The sequence below is a fragment of the Pelophylax lessonae genome (assembly GCF_965119305.1).
Source record: "Pelophylax lessonae genome assembly, chromosome: 6".
In the NCBI taxonomy this organism is placed as follows: domain Eukaryota; kingdom Metazoa; phylum Chordata; class Amphibia; order Anura; family Ranidae; genus Pelophylax; species Pelophylax lessonae.
Window position 1 is genome coordinate 166432270 of NC_138773.1, and position 19733 is coordinate 166452002.

The 19733-nt window shown below is 41.6% G+C and overlaps 1 protein-coding gene across 2 annotated transcripts in view; it reads right to left on the reverse strand.

The window, feature by feature from the left end:
• SNRNP25 (small nuclear ribonucleoprotein U11/U12 subunit 25) overlaps positions 1-10552 on the reverse strand; it is a 28212-nt gene extending 17660 nt beyond the window's left edge. For both annotated transcript variants that reach the window (XM_082260708.1, XM_082260709.1), the window contains exons 1-3: positions 10340-10552; positions 6628-6718; positions 4491-4596 (exon numbers count right to left, since the gene is read on the reverse strand). In XM_082260708.1, the coding sequence (XP_082116834.1) occupies positions 4491-4596; positions 6628-6718; positions 10340-10513 (371 nt within the window). In that variant the 5' untranslated portion in view covers positions 10514-10552. The remainder of the gene's footprint in view (positions 1-4490; positions 4597-6627; positions 6719-10339) is intronic.
• Between the last annotated feature and the right edge of the window lie 9181 nt (positions 10553-19733).

The window sequence follows — 19733 nt, forward strand, 5'->3', positions numbered from 1 at the left end:
GGCTACCTGATAATGGCAGGAGATATAAATTTTTGTTTAGATCCAAATGTCGATAGTACATCGGGAGTAAGGACGTTAGGAGACCAAAAACTGAGGAAAATAAGGGTAAAATTACATCAGAGCCAATTAGTAGATGCATGGAGGGTTCAACATCCAAAAAAAAGAGACTATACTTACTACTCCTCAATACACTCGATGTACTCAAGACTGGATTACTTTTTTATTGACCACCGCCTGTTGGAATTTGTAGAAACTACAGAAATAGGCACAATCACACTGTCAGACCATGCCCCCCTAACCCTAACAATCAAGACACCGACACACCACAAAAGTATGGGAACATGGAGGTTAAATGAAGAATTAATTCTAGATGAAGAAATAGGAAATAGATTAGAAAAAGAACTAGAGCTATTCTTTCAAGAGAATGATACGCCAGAAATATCATCCGCTACACTCTGGGAAGCACACAAAGCGTATATCCGAGGGATATTAATAGCCAGTGCCTCAAAAAAAAAGAAAGAAAGGTCCAATCAAATCAATACACTCATAAGAGAAATATATGATCTAGAACAAAAACACAAAAAAGAATTTAAAAAAGAAACAGAGGAAAACCTTATAATTAAAAGAGATGACTTAAAAGATCTATTGGAAGAAGAATCTAGAAATCACTTCAATAGGATAGCTAGATACAGATACAACTTTGGAAATAAACCAGGGAAATCCCTAGCAAGATTACTGAGGAAGAAAAAATCAAAAAATTATATAGAAAAAATCAAAAACAGTAAAAATGAAACAGTAAATCCAACTACAGAAATAGCTAAAGCGTTCCATGCCTTCTATAGTACGCTATATAACGTCCGGAAGAAAGAAACCTCAAAAATAAGGGAGGAAAGAATAATTAATATCCAAAAATATATTGAGGAAGCAAACCTGCCCAAGATCCCAGAAGATAAATTGGAACTTCTTGAAGCGCCAATTACTGAAAGTGAAATAAGAGAAGCATTAAAAACCATCCAAAATGGAAGGAGTCCAGGTCCAGATGGATACACAATAAAGTACTATAAAAGATTTAAAGAAATATTAATACCAAAAATGCTAGAATATCTGAATAAAATAGGGAAGGAAGAACTAAGAGAAGAATCTCTAATGGCATATATAACGGTCATACCGAAAGAAGGGAAAGATCAAACCCTATGCTCTAGTTATAGGCCAATCGCGTTGTTAAATACAGATACAAAATTATTTGCGAAAATTTTGGCAACGAGATTAAAAGATTTATTAAAAATGTGGATCCATCCGGACCAGACTGGATTCGTTCCAGGTCGAGAAGGTAAGGATAATGTTATACGCACCTTGCTACTTTTACAAAAAACAACAAAACATGAAGTCCCCTCCATCCTATTATCAATTGATGCCGAAAAGGCTTTTGATAGGGTCGACTGGGACTTCATGAAAGAAACCATAAAAAGTTTAGGGATTGGGCTAAGAATGAGGCAATGGATAGAAGCATTATATAATAACCCCACAGCAAAAATAAAAATAAACGGAAGCTTATCAGAGAAATTTGGAATGAGTAATGGGACAAGACAGGGGTGCCCCTTGTCACCCCTATTGTTTGTGTTAACCCTGGAACCATTACTGGCAAAAATTAGACAAAATGTAGACATAAAAGGAGTGAAGGTAAATCAAGAAGAACACAAAGTCGCAGCATACGCCGACGACTTGCTTTTCATTGTCACAAATCCAAGGATCACTCTCCCAAATATTCAAAAGGAGTTAAAAGATTATGGAAAGCTGTCAAACTTTAAAATAAATCCAATAAAATCAGAGATTCTCAACATAAGGTTAAATACTCAGGAAGAACAAAGTATAAAAACACACTTCCCATATACGTGGACAAAAGAAAAATTAAAATATCTAGGGATATATTTAACTCCTCAAACTGAAAAATTATATCAAGCTAATTATATACCGTTACTGAACGAAATAAAAACAGAAATAAGAAAGAAATCAAATGGTCAAATCTCATGGATTGGAAGAAACAATGTTGTTAAGATGTTTCTTTTGCCAAAAATCTTATATACCTTCTCTTTATTGCCAATAAACATCCCCGCAAATTTTTTTAGGGTAATTAGAAACCTACTGACAAAGTATATATGGCAGTGGAAAAAACCCAGAGTACAGTACAAGATCTTGACAAGAAGCAAAGCACAGGGAGGATTAGCCACCCCAGACATAGAGAGGTATTATAAGGCGGTAATTATTACACGAATGGTAGACTGGACAAAAATAGAAAGGAGAGAAAAAAGATGGGTAGAGATAGAATGTACACAAAATAATAACCAGTTACACAAAACAATTTGGATTCCACCAAAATATAGGGGAACGCAGGGAGCACATGAATTGACAAAAGTAGTTTATAAAATATGGGATGGAATAAATAAGCAACTGAAATGGGAATATAACTCACCAATGATAGCATTAAATGGCACTAAATATTTCCCACCCGGGGAGGAAGAACAGGGGGGAAATTGGATAGGGAACACTCAATTAAAAGATATTTTACACAAAGGGCACATAAAAACACTTCAGAAATTAAAACAAGAAAATAATAATATAAAAATAGATAATTGGAGATATCTCCAGCTGAAACATTTTGTCAGCTCATTACCACAGCCGATTAGGACGGAAAAAAATCTCAACAATATCGAGAAACTGAGTTACTCTCTCATGCAAAGGCATGGAGTGTCTCAGATTTACAAAATGCTGACGGAATGGCACAGTATGGAGAAGCCTCCATATATAGGAAAATGGGAGAAAGAAATAGGAACACACTTGCAAGGACAGGAGCTAGGGATTGTACTGGGGATGGCGGGATCCACAGCCATAGATGTCAGTACTACAGAATTAAACTACAAATGTCTATACAGGTGGTACATCACCCCAGAAGTGATAAACAAATACCAACTAGGCAAGACAGATAAATGCTGGCGGGACTGCGGCAACATAGGTACAATTTATCATTTATTTTGGGACTGTCCCAAAATAAGAGATTTTTGGCTAGAGGTAAGACAACTGATTGAAGATATCACTGAAATAAAAGTGCCGGACGATCCATGGGCATGCCTATTTCACAAAACAACAATACCTTTAAAGAAATATAAAATGACTTTGGTCCCAACAATGCTGAATACAGCAAAAGGAACTATACCAAAAAAATGGAGAGAAAAGGAGAGTCCGAAAATAAAGGAATGGTGTAAAAAAATAAATAATAAATATAATATGGAATACCTATGTAATACACAAGAGGAGATTCCAAGAAATATGATAAGAAAATGGGGGAAATGGAAAGAGTTTAAAAAATCAACTAAATATATTGAGATAAATAATTAGCATATCTACTATGGGGAAGCACCTTAGAGCGAAACGGCTGGCAAGTAGGAGAGGAATTCTGGGAGGGAGGGGGAGGGTGGGAAGGGAAAAATGTATATGTATTTCTTTTGTGTGCCTTTTTGATGCATAATGTAATTATGTAACTTGTGAATCTAAACCAAATTGGTGGAACTCTGTAAATTGAGATTTTATATGCAAATAAAAATAAAGTAAAAAAAAAAAAAAAAAAAAAAAAAAAAAAAACAATCTCCTCTCACTCTCCATCCTGATTCCCCCTGCAGATGTCTGAGGTTAACAGAAGCGCATAATGACCCAAGAATCTCAATGCAAGTGCACGTTGTGCACGACTGAAACAGTGGAACAGTAATATACAGTACTTACACCATGTGTTGTTTCTCGCTGGTGATTTTAGTGCAAATTAAAAGAACATGTTCATACATATAAGGAAATAAGGTAAAATGCACATTAAAAACATACCTGAAAGTGTTTCTGCAGACACTATGACTGCATTAGTAGTGGACATTCAGTTGTGTTATCATCTGTATTTACCCATCTTCTGTAGCACAGCCTATTGAAATAGTGTGGTTCAGAGCACTGCAGTGATCAATGGTGCTCCACAGAGGACGAAGGGGAGCAGTACACTGACCTTCTTAGTGAAGAGCTGTGTAGGAGGACGTATCAGCAAAAGAATAACTATGGGAGTGAGCACAGTATTCTGTAGCTCCTATGTTAAATGCAAAGAAGTAAACTGACTATGCTGGGACGAACGTGCTGCCATGCCTGCCAGGGTCAATTTTAAATAGAAAAGCAGGGGGACTGGCAGGATCACCAGGTATATCACACACAGAAAGCAATGAAAAAAAGAGAACAAGATACTTTTTCATACCAGTATTTGGTAACACAGACACGTTCCAGAAATCTAAGATGTTGGGGTATCATACACTGTAACCAATAACAATTTTACAACAGTATCCTAATCTCAGCTAAACTAAACTGTCCTAGTCCTGCAACCTTTATGGTCTGTGGTACTGAACTAATAGTTAAACATCATACTTACTGTGCATCACATTTCTTGCACAATAATTTAGTTATCTTACCAACTAACGTGCTGTATTCCACCTTCACGCTGGTGCTTCAGCTGGATGTACCTCTGTATAGCTCTTTTCAAATCCAGAACGGTGGCATTTTGAACAACAACTATAGCTGCGACGGAAAAGAAATGTACATTTCAGGTTACAAATATATGTACTTCACTCTTTTTTTAAAGCACAACTCTACAGACGATCATCATGATTTGTTTAACCTTTTTGTGCCCACAGGGTATTAAAGCCTAAGCCAAAGTTAGCTTCTCTAGTAACCTCTACAATTTCAAAAGGTAGCTCCAAGGACACAATGCAAAAACTTTTTATAATTAAAACAACTCATGTATTAATAGAAACTAACAGATAAACTAAAATAAAAACAAAAAAACAAACAATGATCAATATATTCCCGTTATTACACATCTATTACAAGAGACCACTCATATGGACTAAATATGGTTATTACACTTTCTTTTACCAGCAGCAAAATGAAGGGGAAGCAGGTTTCATGACGGGGTCATTCTGATGGGAATAACGGGAAAAATAACAAACTGCATGTAACTAGAATTATTTATGAGATTTATTTTGCCTGGAAGTCAGCTGATTCACGAGAAAGGCATGTAATTCATATATACATATACAGTATATAGTGACAAGTTGGGATTTTTTAGCTCAGTGGTAGTGCCAAAACAGTGCGTTTACCCCATGCAAGAAGTAGTTTTCAGGTCTTTCCTGCCCAATTGTATTTAAAAGAAAGCCAAAAGTTCATACAGGTACGTTTTCCCACACAGGGGGTTTTTACCATCAATACAAACAAAACAGAACATTCAGCCACCTGGCTCTCTTGGCAGCATTACTGCTCTAATTAGTACCTTTAGGTCCTCCTGAATATCAAACTCGTGTTAATGCACAGATGCTGAACCTCAGCTCTGTGCCTTTCCATGCAGCTTCCCTGCTACTCTGTCCCTCATGAACTCTCTCTCAGGCTCAGGCCTTGGTCTGTCCTGGACAGTACGGTGCATACGAGCCCCTCTCACTGCTCCCTTCACACAGTGACCTCTTGGGGAGGGTAGGTCACGGAGCTCTAACTCTGGCTCCCATATGAAGCCAGCACACACCTGTGCAATTAATGTGCTTGCTTCTTACAAAATCTGGCATAAACCACCATATTAAACAGTGGCACGGCTCACCCTGCCACAATATATAGAAACTATGTCTGCATAATGTATATACACACGCACATACAAGCACTACTCTGCTGTTACCAATGTAAAAGTATTGTTAAAGAGAAAAGTTAAACAAAACTTGCATGTAAAAAATATGTATACATGGATATAAATGTATTGCGGTTATATATGGATAAAGTCAAAATAAAAAAAAAGCGATTGCAAAGGTTCATTTTTTTCCCGAAAAATGATAAGGATATTAGACTTAGTTGCTCTGTGCAAAGTCTTTGCACAGAGTGGCCCTGAACCTCCTCTTCTGGAGTCCCCTGCAAGCGCTCTTGACTACTCCTTCTTTCCAAGTACCCCAGCACCAAACCGCTTGCTATAGGGGCACTCCTGTAGGCTCAAACCTGAGCCAGGCTGTGTATAGTTATAGACATATACAGTACGGCGAGGCCCCGCCCTCTCCTTATAGCATTTGATTGACAGCAGCAGCAGTAGCCAATGGTACCTGCTGCTGCTCTCAGTCCGGTAAGGAGGGATAGAGCAGCGCTGCTGCTCTCAGGCACGGCGCTGGACCAAGATAGGACCTAGGTAAGTATTTAGGGGAGCAGATCATGTGTATTGTTTGTTTATTATTTGGTATGGGTATTTTAATGTCGCTGGCTTTTTCAAGTTTTGTACATATTCATTTTTCTCTACCCAATATAATTTTCACAATTTGTGTAGGTCTCTCCCCTTTTGAACTTACAGGAAAAAGTTATTGTTGATTATTATTCAGATAATTTATATGCGTGTATTATCAATAATAACTTTCTTACACTAGTGCATGCAGCATGAAATTATTACTTACTTCTTTACTGAACATTTATGTATAGGGATACATTTCCCCCTATGGATAGTTCAGGATGAGGCATAATCCACACCATCATCTGTCTGTTGGGCCCACATAACCAATCATTTCTGTATAGCAATAAAACACTTACGCATTATATCTTTGTCGGCTTTACACACATTGACAGTCATGGCCTGGCCAAATTCAAGTGCAATTTGGGAATTTATTTCCTCCAGTGTGACCTAAGAGAAAAAAAAACAGAAAAATATGTTAAGCCAACTTAAAATCAGAACATGCATAACCGCCGTTAGGAAAACCTGTGGCCAAAAAAAAAAAAAATCAAAAGAAAGTGCCACATGCGTAGTAGTGCAGGCACCTCTATTTGCCTGCATGTTTGTGATTTCTTGGAAGTGTGCTCATGAACCACAGAAAACTGCATTTTTTTTACTCTGAAAATAATGTTTTTCTCAAAGAGTTCATTGGAGATAAACGCAAGTGGGTTGGGTGGACATTGCTTTCCTTGACACAGTAAAACTTAGTATGTACTAGACCAGCCTTTTTCAACCAGTGTGCCCAGGCACCCTGGGGTGCCTTGAGGTTTCTTCAGGGGTGCCTTGGCAAAATATCTAAAAATTGTCCAAAAATTGTATACAAGCTGGCATATGGACGAAGGCTGCCTTTTTATTTACACTAAGTTACAGATTTTCATTGTGCACCATTACAACCTTCTAGCTGTCAGCGTCCTAATGACCAATGGCATCATTAGTTGATAAAGAGGATGTCAGTCGCCTGCACATCATCCTTGTTTGATCCTCCCCTGCCCCTCTCCATCAGCGTTGGGTTCACATTAGCTGAGTGATGGAGAAAATTTGAGGAAGGAGAGAAACATTGGAATACTGGTCAGAACCAGTTTGCAAAAACACATTTGCTTTGGAAAAATTAATCACCTCTAATGTTGGGTGTCCTAATTAAGACTTGTGGATGTTGCTGCATTGTGCAAAATTATTAGAATAGCTTTTACATTTTAGAATGGGGTGCCTCAAGACGGTCTATAATTTTTAAAGGGTGCCTTGACTGAAAAAAGGTTGAGAAACACTGTACTAGACTTTACAAACACTGGATAGAAAAGGTGATGACTTAAAAGGATGACTCTCAGAAATGGTCTGACAAAGTTCAGCAACTGATGGTAAAGGACCTTCCTGAACTATAAAAAGGGAAATTGATCTACAAAAGTTAGCCTTAACCACTTAAGCCCCAGAAGATTTTACCCCCTTCCTGACCAGGGGGTATTTTGCGATTCGGCACTGCGTGACTTTAATGGACAATTGCGCGGTCGTGCGACGCTGTACCTAAACAAATTTGGCGTCCTTTTTTCCCACAAACAGAGCTTTCTTTTGGTGGTATTTGATCACCTGTGCGATTTTTTGATCACGCGCTATAAACAAAAAAAGAGCGTCAATTTTGCAAAAATAGCAATATTTTTATATGAAATTTCCCCCAAAAAAATGTAAAAATCAAAATTTTTTAACATTTTCGGCCAATTTGTTTTATGCTACCTATGTTTGGTAAAAAAAAAAAAAAAAAAAAAAAAAAAATCGCAAAAAGCGTATTTTGATTGGTTTGCGCAAAAGTTATCGCGTTTACTAACAAAGGGAAAGATTTTTGTCATTTTTGTTGTTTTTTTTTTTTTTTAACGCGTAATGGCGGCGATCTGCGATTTTTTTTGCGGTACTGCGACATTGGGGCGGACAGATCGGACCCTTGACTGACATTTGTGACACTTTTGGGGTTACCAGTGACATTTCTACAGTAATCAGTGCTATATATATGCACTGTTACTGTAAAAATACACTGGTAGTGAAGGGGTTAACTTTATTTGGGAGGGAGGGGCTGTGTGTATCCCTAGGGGCGTGCTTTCTACTGTGATTGGCTGTGGCTTGAGCTGTAAGGACACTGATCAACGGATCTACATACTAGATCCGTGTGATCAGTGTCTTTACAGCGAGGAGAATGACAGGTGGCTTGTTTACACAAGCTGCCTGACATTCTCCCTCTCCCCCGCCGATCGCCGAGTGACCGGCGGACATCGGGTCCGCTGGTCACACTCGCGGGGGGGGTCCGTGACCACGCGGGAGCGCGCCTCCGGCGGCGCGCGCTCGCTCCCTAGACCCTCACAAGCTAGTGACGTAGCCCTACGTCACTTTGCCTGTGAGGGGCTGACTGCCGACGTAGATCGGCGTTAGGCAGTCGGCAAGTGGTTAAAGGAGGAAACCATGTGCATACAAGGAAGGAGCGCCAGACCAAAAAATAAGAGTCAAAATTAATTTATTGTTGATGTGTTAAAAGCCAAAATTAGTTTTGGGGGGAAAAGAAGCTCCCCCCTCATCAGGGCTTTGCAGGGAAGCGGATTGCTGGATTAGGACTCCTGGCCAGAACTGTCTGCATCAGCAGTCAAAATAAGTTAAAAATAATATAATATAAAATCTCTCGTGCTTAAAACATAAATAGCACAAAAAAAATGAATAAATAAATAAATGCCGCTGTTTTCAATTAATCAAAATATATAAAAAGTGCAAATTACAGCACATTAAGTGAAAACCACCAGCAGCGCAAAAATAGTTAATGAATACATGATTATTCAATGATGAGGTAATTAAATGTGAAGAAGGTACACTTAAAAAGGAGTATTAACATAATCCAAAAAATATATAAATATTCACATTAAATTACCTCATCATTGAATAATCATGCATTCATTAACTATTTTTGCGCTGCTGGTGGGTGGTTTTCACTTAATGTGGTGTGATTTGCACCTTTTTATATAGTCAAAATAAGTTGCTTTGGACTCTTATCTTTTGGTCTGGCACTCCTTCCATATACTGTATGCATGTTTTTTCCTGGTAACCTGCTGGAGTACCGCTCGGCTGCGCATAATCACGTAGATCTACATGATTATGTGCACCCGGTCTCGGCGGCGCACGTGCGCTGCCAGAGCCGCGCTCCCGCTGTGATTAGACCACGAGAGGAGCAGGCTCGATCGCAACTGGCCTCCTGCCATCTTCTGAGAAACTGACAGGAGAGCGTCCTTCCTATGTAAACAAAGCAGGCGGGTTTTCTGTCACACAGGCACAGGGAGATTGTGTGTTTCAGCTAAGCTGAAATACAGATCTCTGTGTGCTTGTCACAGAGCCCTACCGCCCCCCCCCCCCCCCCCCCACAATTAGCAAGCACATTTAGGCATACATTTAACCCTTTGATCACCCCCAGTATCATTTATACAGTAACAGCGCATATTATTTAGCACTGATTACTGTATTAATGTCACTGGTCCCCAAAAAGTGTCAAAAATGTCAGTTAGGAGTCCGATCTGTCCGCCGCAATGTCGCAGTCCCGCTAAAAATCGCTGATCGCCGCCATTACTAATCAAAAAGTCCAAAAATCTATCCCATAGATACAAATTGGCCTAAACTGATAAAAAAAAATATTTGATTTTTTAAATTTTTTTTGGGAATGTTTTATAGCAGAAAGCATATTATTTTTTTTTTTAAATTGTCGCTATTGTTTTGTTTATAGCGAAAAATCTAAAAATCGCAGAGGTCAAATACCACCAAAAGAAAGCTCTATTTGTGGGAAAAAAAGGACATCAATTGTATTTGGGTACATCGCTGCACGACCGAGCAATTGTTAGTTAAAACAACGCAGTGCCGAATCGCAAAAAAATGGCCTGGTCAATAGGGGGTAAAACCTTCCGGAGCTGAAGTGGTTAAACTCTTATCAAAGTCCCAGCGCCTCTTGGTTGCCCTTTTTAACCACTTGCCAAGGTATGGCATTTATCTTTGTACTGTTGCAAATATATGGTTTACCTGTATTGGTAGGTCACATAGTAAAGGATCCTGCACCATCATTGCTAAGCCTTCCTGGAACACGTCCACAACCTCTGCATGTGGGAGCTCCTCGTCTGCATCTTGTTCAACCTCATCAGATTGAATGTCTTTGTAATTGTCATATTCGGATTTAATTTTTAAATCACCATCCATTTCCCTAAAAATATATTCCTGTTAAAAAAAAATGAAAAACAAAAATCATTTTTTAAAGTTCTGACCATAAGCCGGCCATGTACAGTATAAGTGCCTAGTTTTCAAACATCAAGATTCTGAATGTATTAAAATTCTGCTTTCAGTCAATTTCTGTTACTGTAAATTTCAGTTTGCAATAATCTTTGTGGTTAGAAAAAAAAAAAAAAAAAAAAAAAAAAAAAAAAAACTTTCCTCTAAAATGAGCATTTTTACTTCATTTTTCAAAGACTTAATATTGACTGGTATTATGTAAATTGACATTCTTTTTTTTCTGTGCAATTCAGCGATGTTTTCTTTTGTTGAAAATAGTTTGTATTGTTTTCTTATGGAAAATTTTCAATAAAATCTACTTAATTTAAAAAAAAAAAAAAAAAGAGAAGGAGGAGATGTATGTATTCCCTTTGTTTTCACCAATAATAAAGGAAATTTTACCTTAAAGGAGACCTTATCACCAACCTAAAGGCAAAGTTCCTTTTTTTTTTTTTTCCTGTTCCCCTATGTACCAATATACCAATAATTACCTCTGTTGCAGAAAAGAAAAAACACAAACATTTGTTTTTATAAAGCCCCGTACACACGCACAGATCGTCGTCATACAAACGTTCGTCTTTTCTCCCCGGGATGTCGGTGTCTGTTGAAAAGTGCAAAGACAGCACAAGGACAGCACAAGAATTTTGTCCGCAGACTTCAGCTGACTGCAGAAGTGATGTCATGTAATGGTTAACTTTCCCTGTGTTTTTTATTTTCTGAGCATGCCCAGTCTTGCAAATCTGCGGTCTGTCGGCTGATTTCTGTACTGACAGGCGAACAATCGTCCGTTCTGGTGTCCGCAGACAAAAATTTTCATGTTTGCAAGAAAGACTCTTGTCCGCGGATTGTGTGCAGACAGCTGTCGGAGGCACCATACTAACACGCGTACAATCGGCAGATCTTTCGTCCGCCGACGTTTGTATGACGACGATCTGCGTGTGTGTACGGGGCTTTAGACACACCTTACCTCAGCTTCCAGCTTGTTCTATAAATAAAAGTTTATGACTTCCTGGTATGTAGTTTTAGGACTTAGGGCTCTTTCACATGGTCCGCCTCCATAGGCGGATCCGTGCTGCTCAGCTGGGATCGATCCGCCGATCCCGCTGAGCCGGCGGATGACAGCTCCGTCTCCGCTTGCAGTGTGGAGAGGGAGGTGTCACAGCCCCTGCTGCTCTCTATGGGGGGATCGGATGAGAGCGGACCGCCTGTCCGCTCTCATCCGATCCGATCCCTGAACGGATGGAAAAATAGGGTTTCCATCCGTCCAGATTTCACGGACAGGATCGGATAAGGATGGCAGCGGGTGTCAGCGGAGGTGTCTCCGCTAACATCCGCTGCCCCATAGAGCTGCATGGAGGATCCGATCAGATCCGCCTAAAAAAACTGGCAGGCGGATCTGATCGGATCGCACGTGTGAAAGAGCCCTTAAAAACTGTTAAGACACAGGAAGGAGTTCACATGCTGACCTCATTAGCACACACCCTGCATCTGCCATCATTCTTCAGATCACCGCTCCCACCCCTTTCTGTACTAACAAGCAGGCAGTAGTACTGAAAACAGAAGTATGTCCCTGAAGGTCTACACTATACACTCTATAATAAACACTATATAAATCGGATTGTAAAATCTCCTTTAGATCTACCATCAACTATGTAGTGCAAGGGCCTGGCTGATTGGATAGATGGTGTGTCCTCCTAATATATAGTTTTGAAAAATCTAAAAGGAGATTGTGCAATCAGATTGTATAGTGTATGGCACCCTTCAAACACCCAAAATGAACTAGTGGAGCTTTCAGTGCCATCATTTGTTAATGGCACCCCAAACACAGAAGCAAACACACATTTTTTTGCATGAAAAAAACATATGCAGCAAAACGCACAGTAAAAACCACGTAAACTGCAACACGCCAAAATGTCCCATGAGCTACTCTGCCACGTGTAGGGCAGTCTGTTGAAATCAATCAATTTCGCAGATAAAAAGCGAGCCAAAAGCTATGTGCTTCCACTATGCTAGGTGTGAATGGGGCCTGAAAGTGAAATTGGGATGTTTATACAAGAACAAGGCTCTATTCACATCTAAACAGTAAAAAACAGATAAATTACTGCGCTAACCGTGAAAAAAAGCTGCTTGCACACAACAACCGACAAAAAAGTTGACCAAAATACAAACAATGAAAAAAGTGCAGCGCTAATTGAAAATCAATGTGAATATGTGATCATATATAAAGATGAAAATTAAACATCAATAACAGTCCCAAGTCAGAGTAAAATGAAATCCAACATAATTAACAGTCCCAAGTGAAAAATGATGGAAGGGAATTGTCCAAAGTGCAGTAGGTGATCACAGTGCACGCCTGATCCCCCCACACCAACAGGGAATAATAATATATGCACTCACCAGAGAAGTAGGATCCAGAATACCATAAAGTATATGGGTCAAACCGGTTAATATGGTGTATAGTGTGATAGGTAGTCAGGAAATTATATGTGCAATTTTTGCTTCTAGAACACCTGAAGGTGCTACTTGGATGTTGGGCCTCTGTATGTGGCAATGCTGTGGAAAAGTCCCATGCATATAGTATCACCATACTCAGGAGGAGTAGCAGAATGTATTTTGGGGTGTAGTTGCAAGTATGCCAATAAATTGTGTGAGAAATAACTTGGTAATAGGACCATTTTGTGAAAAATAAAAGAAATCTTTATTTTGCAAAGAATTGTGGAAAAAAAATTACAACTTCAAAAAGCTCACCATACCTCTAACTAAATACCTTGACATGTCTACTTTCCAAAAAGGGGTCATTTGGGGGGTATTTGTACTGTCCTGACTTGTTAGGGTCTCAAGAAATGAGATAGGCCGTCAGTACATGAGGTGTAATCAATTTTCAATAATTGGCACCATAGCTTATAGACTCTATAACTTTCACAAAGACCAAAAAAATGTATACTTATTTGAGTTATTTTTACTAAAGATATGTAGCAGTATAAATTTTTGCCAAAATTTATGAAGAAAAATTACTAAATTTGAAAAATTTTAAAACCGAAATGAAGAAAAATGAATTTTTTTACAAAATGGTCGGTCTTTTTTCATTTATAGCGAAAAAAAAAAAAAAAAAAAAAAACAATATGATGAAATACCACCAGAAGAAAGCTCTGTTTGTGTGAAAAAAAGGACAAAAATTTCACATACCGGTAGATAAAGTGTTGCATGACTGAGTAATTGTCATTCAAAATGTGAGAGCACAGAAAGCTGAAAATTGGTCTGGTTAGGAAGGGGGTTTAAGTGCCCAGTGGGTAAGTGGTTAAAGTGGAAGTAAACCCTCCCATCGTTTTCATTCAAGGAAGCTGCTATCTTGGCATCTGTTTAATCTTCAACTGCCATGATGCTGGACACGTGATAATTTATGACATCAGCCTTTGGATGGTTTGACAGTTTGGTTGAGAGCACAATAAATGTGACAGTTACATTCCCGTCACATGCTTGAAATTAAATTGATAAATCGATGGGTTTACTTCCGCTTTAGGGCAGAACTACACTGCATCTGGGCGCCAAAAACCAAAAACAATATTCAGTTAATTTTTAATATTCAAAGAAAACACCCATCCTTCCATGACTCCATACTTTAAATTATTGAGAAATCACTTTTAACCCCCAACATTTCTGACCGTGGCCATCTTGAGTAAGGGCAGATAATTCATGCAGCATTTACTTCCTGGAATCCATCTAACCTTAGCTTAGACATGCAGTAGGTGGGTGTGTTTAGCTGAGAAAACCCCTCCTCTCCTCCGGAAGACTCCTGTGGTTTATGATGTAATTTGCCTAGGCCTGGAAACCAGGAAGTAACTGATGAAAATAAAAGAAATAAATAGTTTAAAGTGTAGCACTGCCCCCTAGAGAGCTGCTGAGAATTACACTTTCTTGGGTCCCCTGGGTTACCATTAGCAACTGACAGTAGATAGACGGCAGTAACAGTTCTTGGCTCAGACAATAATCAGTGCTGGGGATTTGGTTTTTGTGTTTTATTTAGAACTGGGATGGGAGAAGAAATGAGTGGGATACACCAACTATGAACTATGCACAAACTTGAGGACAATGATCTGTAGTGTGTGGCAAGGCCACCGTTTCACCTTGCCACAGAAGTGAAGATAAAAAAAACTGTTCTTATTTGAATATTCTCTTCAGGGTTAACAACTTGGCAACCCCTTTACTCTCACTGCCTGTGTGCTGACATCCGTCCACTGACACTGGAGTGGTCCCTTTCCTGGGCAGACCTTTTGCCAAGCTTCCCTGTACTCACAGACACTGTTTTTCCAGAGTTGCTCTGCTTTCACCTCCAAAGTCAGTCTCACTGGACCTCTAGGTTCAGCCCCACCGTGGTTCACAAGGCTGACTGCCTGTGACCACCTTCCTCAGCAAACAGGAGGAGAGACAGCCGTCACCCTCCTCCTGGGACCTGGCTTCTCGCCCAAAGATGCCATGTCACACGTGCCCTTGGCTTTTATAATCTATCCCAGGATCCACCACTCTCTGTGCCAACCCACTCGGACAGTTACAAAGCCTGTGTCACTGGTTGGGTTTCCTCCACTGTCCAACAGGCTCCCCTATTGGACACAGTGGAGACACTCCCTCAGACCAGATGAATCACACATAGACACATGCAACAGGCCTGACCAGAAATCCTGCTCCCCTGTTAAGCAGATAGAGCAATTAGGTTTTACCTACCACTCTCCTGATAAGCAGGCAGAGCAAACTATACTCCCTACCTACAGGGCTGCATTTAAGGCAGGGCAAAAGGGGCAGCTGCCCCGGGCCCAGTCATTGTTATGGGGCCTAAAGCAGCTGCCCCTTGAGCCTGCACTGCCTGAGAATAGTTGATAAAAGGATTTGAGAGGGCCCAAAAAAATGTTTGCCCAGGGTCCAATCAATATTAAAGACGGCCCTGCCTACCTAGCACCTATCTAGGAGGGTGCTACAAAAGTAATTACGATATACTTTCCCATCTATTTACTAATGCTAGCAGTGTAAGGGCTCTTTCACACGGGCGTTCCTTTTTTTTTGCCCGATCAGGTCCTTTTTTTTTTTTTTGTAACGGACACGGATGACACTTGTGTCATCCGGTCCGTATGTCCGTTTTTCATCCCATCCGTTTGCGGATGAAAAACTGACATAATGCATGTCTATGTAAATACGGATGTCTGCGGATGACACCACTGACATCCGTTTTTGCTTCAGTTCCGTTTTTCGAAAGGAAGAAAAAATAGGGTTCTCCTCCGTTCAAAAAAACTGAACTGAACTGAACTGACAAAAAACGGATGTCAGAGGATGATCATCCGATGACATCCGTATTTACATAGAGATACATTATGTCCGTTTTTTCATCCGCAAACGGATGGGATGAAAAACGGACAGACGGAACGCCCGTGTGAAAGAGCCCTAAGGATTAAAAATAGTCAATGTTGATTAAAGCGGAGTTCCAGCCACAGAAAAAAAATTTCAATGAACATACCCCCGGGACAGTCAGGACTAGTACATTCCACAATGGATAGCCTCTGATCCGTCCCGGTTCACACTTACCTTTTAGAAGAAATACTTACTTTTAAAATTTCTTCTCCAGCGCTGCCATCTCAGGTGTGGGCAGCTGGAAGCCAGTGCGATCCTCTTCTGTGTCCTCTTCAGTCCCACGATGCACTGCGCCGGCCCCACCGTCACTTCCGGGTCTGCAGCGTCATCCCTGCACAGCTTCTGGGCATGCCCAGAAGCTGTTTAGCAAGGTATGACACGCCTATACCGGAACTGACGTCGGGGCCGGTGCAGGCGCATTGATTCCTGTGAGCGATGACGTTCAGCTCCCAGGAATCATTGCAAGCCAGGAAGTGACGGCGCGGGCGGCCGAGGAAGTGGATGGTAAGGTGAGTATATTATCCTCTCTAATAAGGTAAGTAAGCAAAAAAAAAAAAGCCGGGAATATCCAATTCTTGCTCAGGTAAGGATAAGGAAGCGGATGCCATAAAATCTACAGGCATGATTTTGTGGCCGGAACGCCGCTTTAAGGGAGTAAAGTTCCGCTCTAACTATCTTTCTTGTGTCCACCTCCTGGTTTCCCTGAGGGCATTGATGTAATAGCCCCACTGATGTCCCCTGGTAAGGCAGTATCATCAGTGCCTCCAGGGAGATCTTGTACCTAATCTACAAGGTCTCGCTGTATTGTCGTACTGTGCATGCATGAGATGAGCCGCATAACTTCACATTTCATCTTGTACATGCTTACAGGACTATACTGCAAGTGGACCCTGGAAAAGATTTCCAAAATGGAGAGAGCGCAGGCAGCAGAGAGGCACCAGGAAGAGGACAGTAGAAGGAGAGGCACCAGGAAGAGGACAGTAAAAGGAGAGGCACCAGGAAGAGGACAGTAAAAGGAGAGGCACCAGGAAGAGGACAGTAAAAGGAGAGGCACCAGGAAGAGGACAGTAAAAGGAGAGGCACCAGGAAGAGGACAGTAAAAGGAGAGGCACCAGGAAGAGGACAGTAAAAGGAGAGGCACCAGGAAGAGGACAGTAAAAGGTAGGGATGCACCGAAATTATCGGCCGAAAATGGGCCTATCCCATTTCGGCCGATAATATGTTAACATTGCCGAAAATAATGGCCGCCGTGAGGAAGGAGGAGGGCGCAGGGCAGGTTTTAAAAGTCCCGCCTCTGGCCGGCAGCCCGCCTCTCAATGACGTCCCTACTACTAGATGTCTGCGTGAATGGACATACCAGGCGGGGGGGGGGGGAAAGGCCGCTATAGATGTAACTATGTGATCCATCCCTGTCAGCTCAGCGGGACTGTGTGTGAATGAGAAGTGACCTGACACCGGGCGGGGGGAGCGGCCGCTAATAGATATAACTATGTGAGCTTCACTTCACTGTCAGACATGTATCTCCGCTGACAGGGAAGTGAAGGCTCACATAGTTATAGTTATTAGTGGCCGCTCCCCCCGCCCGGTGTCAGGTCACTTCTCATTCACACACAGTCCCGCTGAGCTGACAGGGATGGATCACATAGTTCTATCCAGGGCCGTTGTCATAGCACACACTGCAGCTGCCAGTGTACAGGAGCATCCTTCACGAGCCGGGCTTGGAATGAAATCACCCTCAGCCAATGAACGGCGGCGCTGTGAGTTGTCAGTCGTGAGTTCAGCCGGTGCAGCTCCAATCACAGCCTGGGGAGGGAGGGGAGCTGCAGAGAGGACTGGCCGGGCTGGGAATGCAGGCAAAGGCGAGCCGAGCAGGGGGAGGGGGTTCCCAGGTGTTCTGAGCTCAAGTCACAGTCCACTGCTGCATCAGGAAGGTGGGAGATTCTTTTTTTTTTAATGCAAAGCATGTGTTGCCCCTACTCCTCCATTGCAAACCTACCGTATGCAGATCAGTCCTCCATACCAGACAAGTTTAAATAGCAATGCTTGTGATATATTCCTGGGACCTCCGACCACCTAGTCCTCCCAGTTCAGGAGTCGCCGTGCCCGTGATTGATGTGGATCTGAATGCTGGGGATCAGCCATCCAACACCAAACTAATCATTGCTGCCTCTCCCCCTAAGAAAATGTTTTCTCTGCCCAGGGGCTCATCTGACCCCAGGGGTCCGAAAATCCTTCACATCAATTCCATTCTGTATTAATAACAAATACATATTTAGAGGAGATGTTTCCCTACCCATAATATTTGCTGGGATCGTTCTATGGCTGTGCTCCAGATGTATAGATCTTCTATTATCATCCTTTTCATGCAGATTTCACACCCCTGTGTAATTATCTGTATACAGTATAGTCAATGGTGCAGATTGTGCTGTATATACTGAGAGCAAACACTGGCAAATTATGCTGTGTGAGACTTTTCTATGGGGGGGGGTCTGTGTCTCCCCCTGCATCTGCTCCATTATTGGGGCCCTTTAGAAGCTTTCTCTGCCTTCTGTATATGTAACATGATAGTAAGCAATGTATGAGGAATGGGATGTCTGCTCTGTCGTGATCTGTAATTCCCAGCGGTTGCAGTAACATCTGCTAGTGAGATAAAAGATTCTATGGGGGAACAGTTGTTACTACAACATTAGCCCCATATTGTGGGCCGGTCTATGGCATGAAACTCCAGGGCTCAATATGAGGCCCACTCCGGCCCTGGTTCTATCTATAGCGGCTGCTCGCCCCGCCCTCCCGCCTGGTATGCCACTTCATTCAACACAGATCGTAGTAGTGACATCACCGGGAGGCGGGCCGCCGGCCAGAGGCGGGACTTTTGAATGAAGGACACCCGAGGAGGGACGCTGAGGCAGCTTACCAATGATATTAGTATTATGCAGCATGAGGGGTTAATGTATTGTCACTGCTGGTCACTCATCTATTAGTGACCGACCAGTGGCAGTTAATTAACCCCTTTGTGCTGCATTAGTGCAACCAGTATCAGTGTTAATTAACACTGGTTGCACTGATACTGGTTGCACTAATGCAGCACAAAGGGGTTAATTAACTGCCACTGGTCGGTCACTAATAGATGAGTGACCAGCAGTGACAATACATTAACCCCCTCATGCTGCATAATACAAATACCATTGGTAATTAAATTAACCTCTTGCAAACCCATCACAGTACAAATACTGTGAAAGGGTGGCAGCGACAGGTGTACGTCGCTGCCCGTTTTTGGTGTATGCCCCTGTTCTATCCATTTTAAATTTTTTGGGGGGAAAAAGTCATTTTCGGTTTCGGTTTCAGCCCAAAATTTTCATTTCGGTGCATCCCTAATAAAAGGAGAGGCACCAGGAAGAGGACAGTAAAAGGAGAGGCACCAGGAAAAGGACAGTAAAAGGAGAGGCACCAGGAAGAGGACAGTAAAAGGAGAGGCACCAGGAAGAGGACAGTAAAAGGAGAGGCACCAGGAAGAGGACAGTAAAAGGAGAGGCACCAGGAAGAGGACAGTAGAAGGAGAGGCACCAGGAAGAGGACAGTAAAAGGAGAGGCACCAGGAAGAGGACAGTAAAAGGAGAGGCACCAGGAAGAGGACAGTAAAAGGAGAGGCACCAGGAAGAGGACAGTAAAAGGAGAGGCACCAGGAAGAGGACAGTAGAAGGAGAGGCACCAGGAAGAGGACAGTAGAAGGAGAGGCACCAGGAAGAGGACAGTA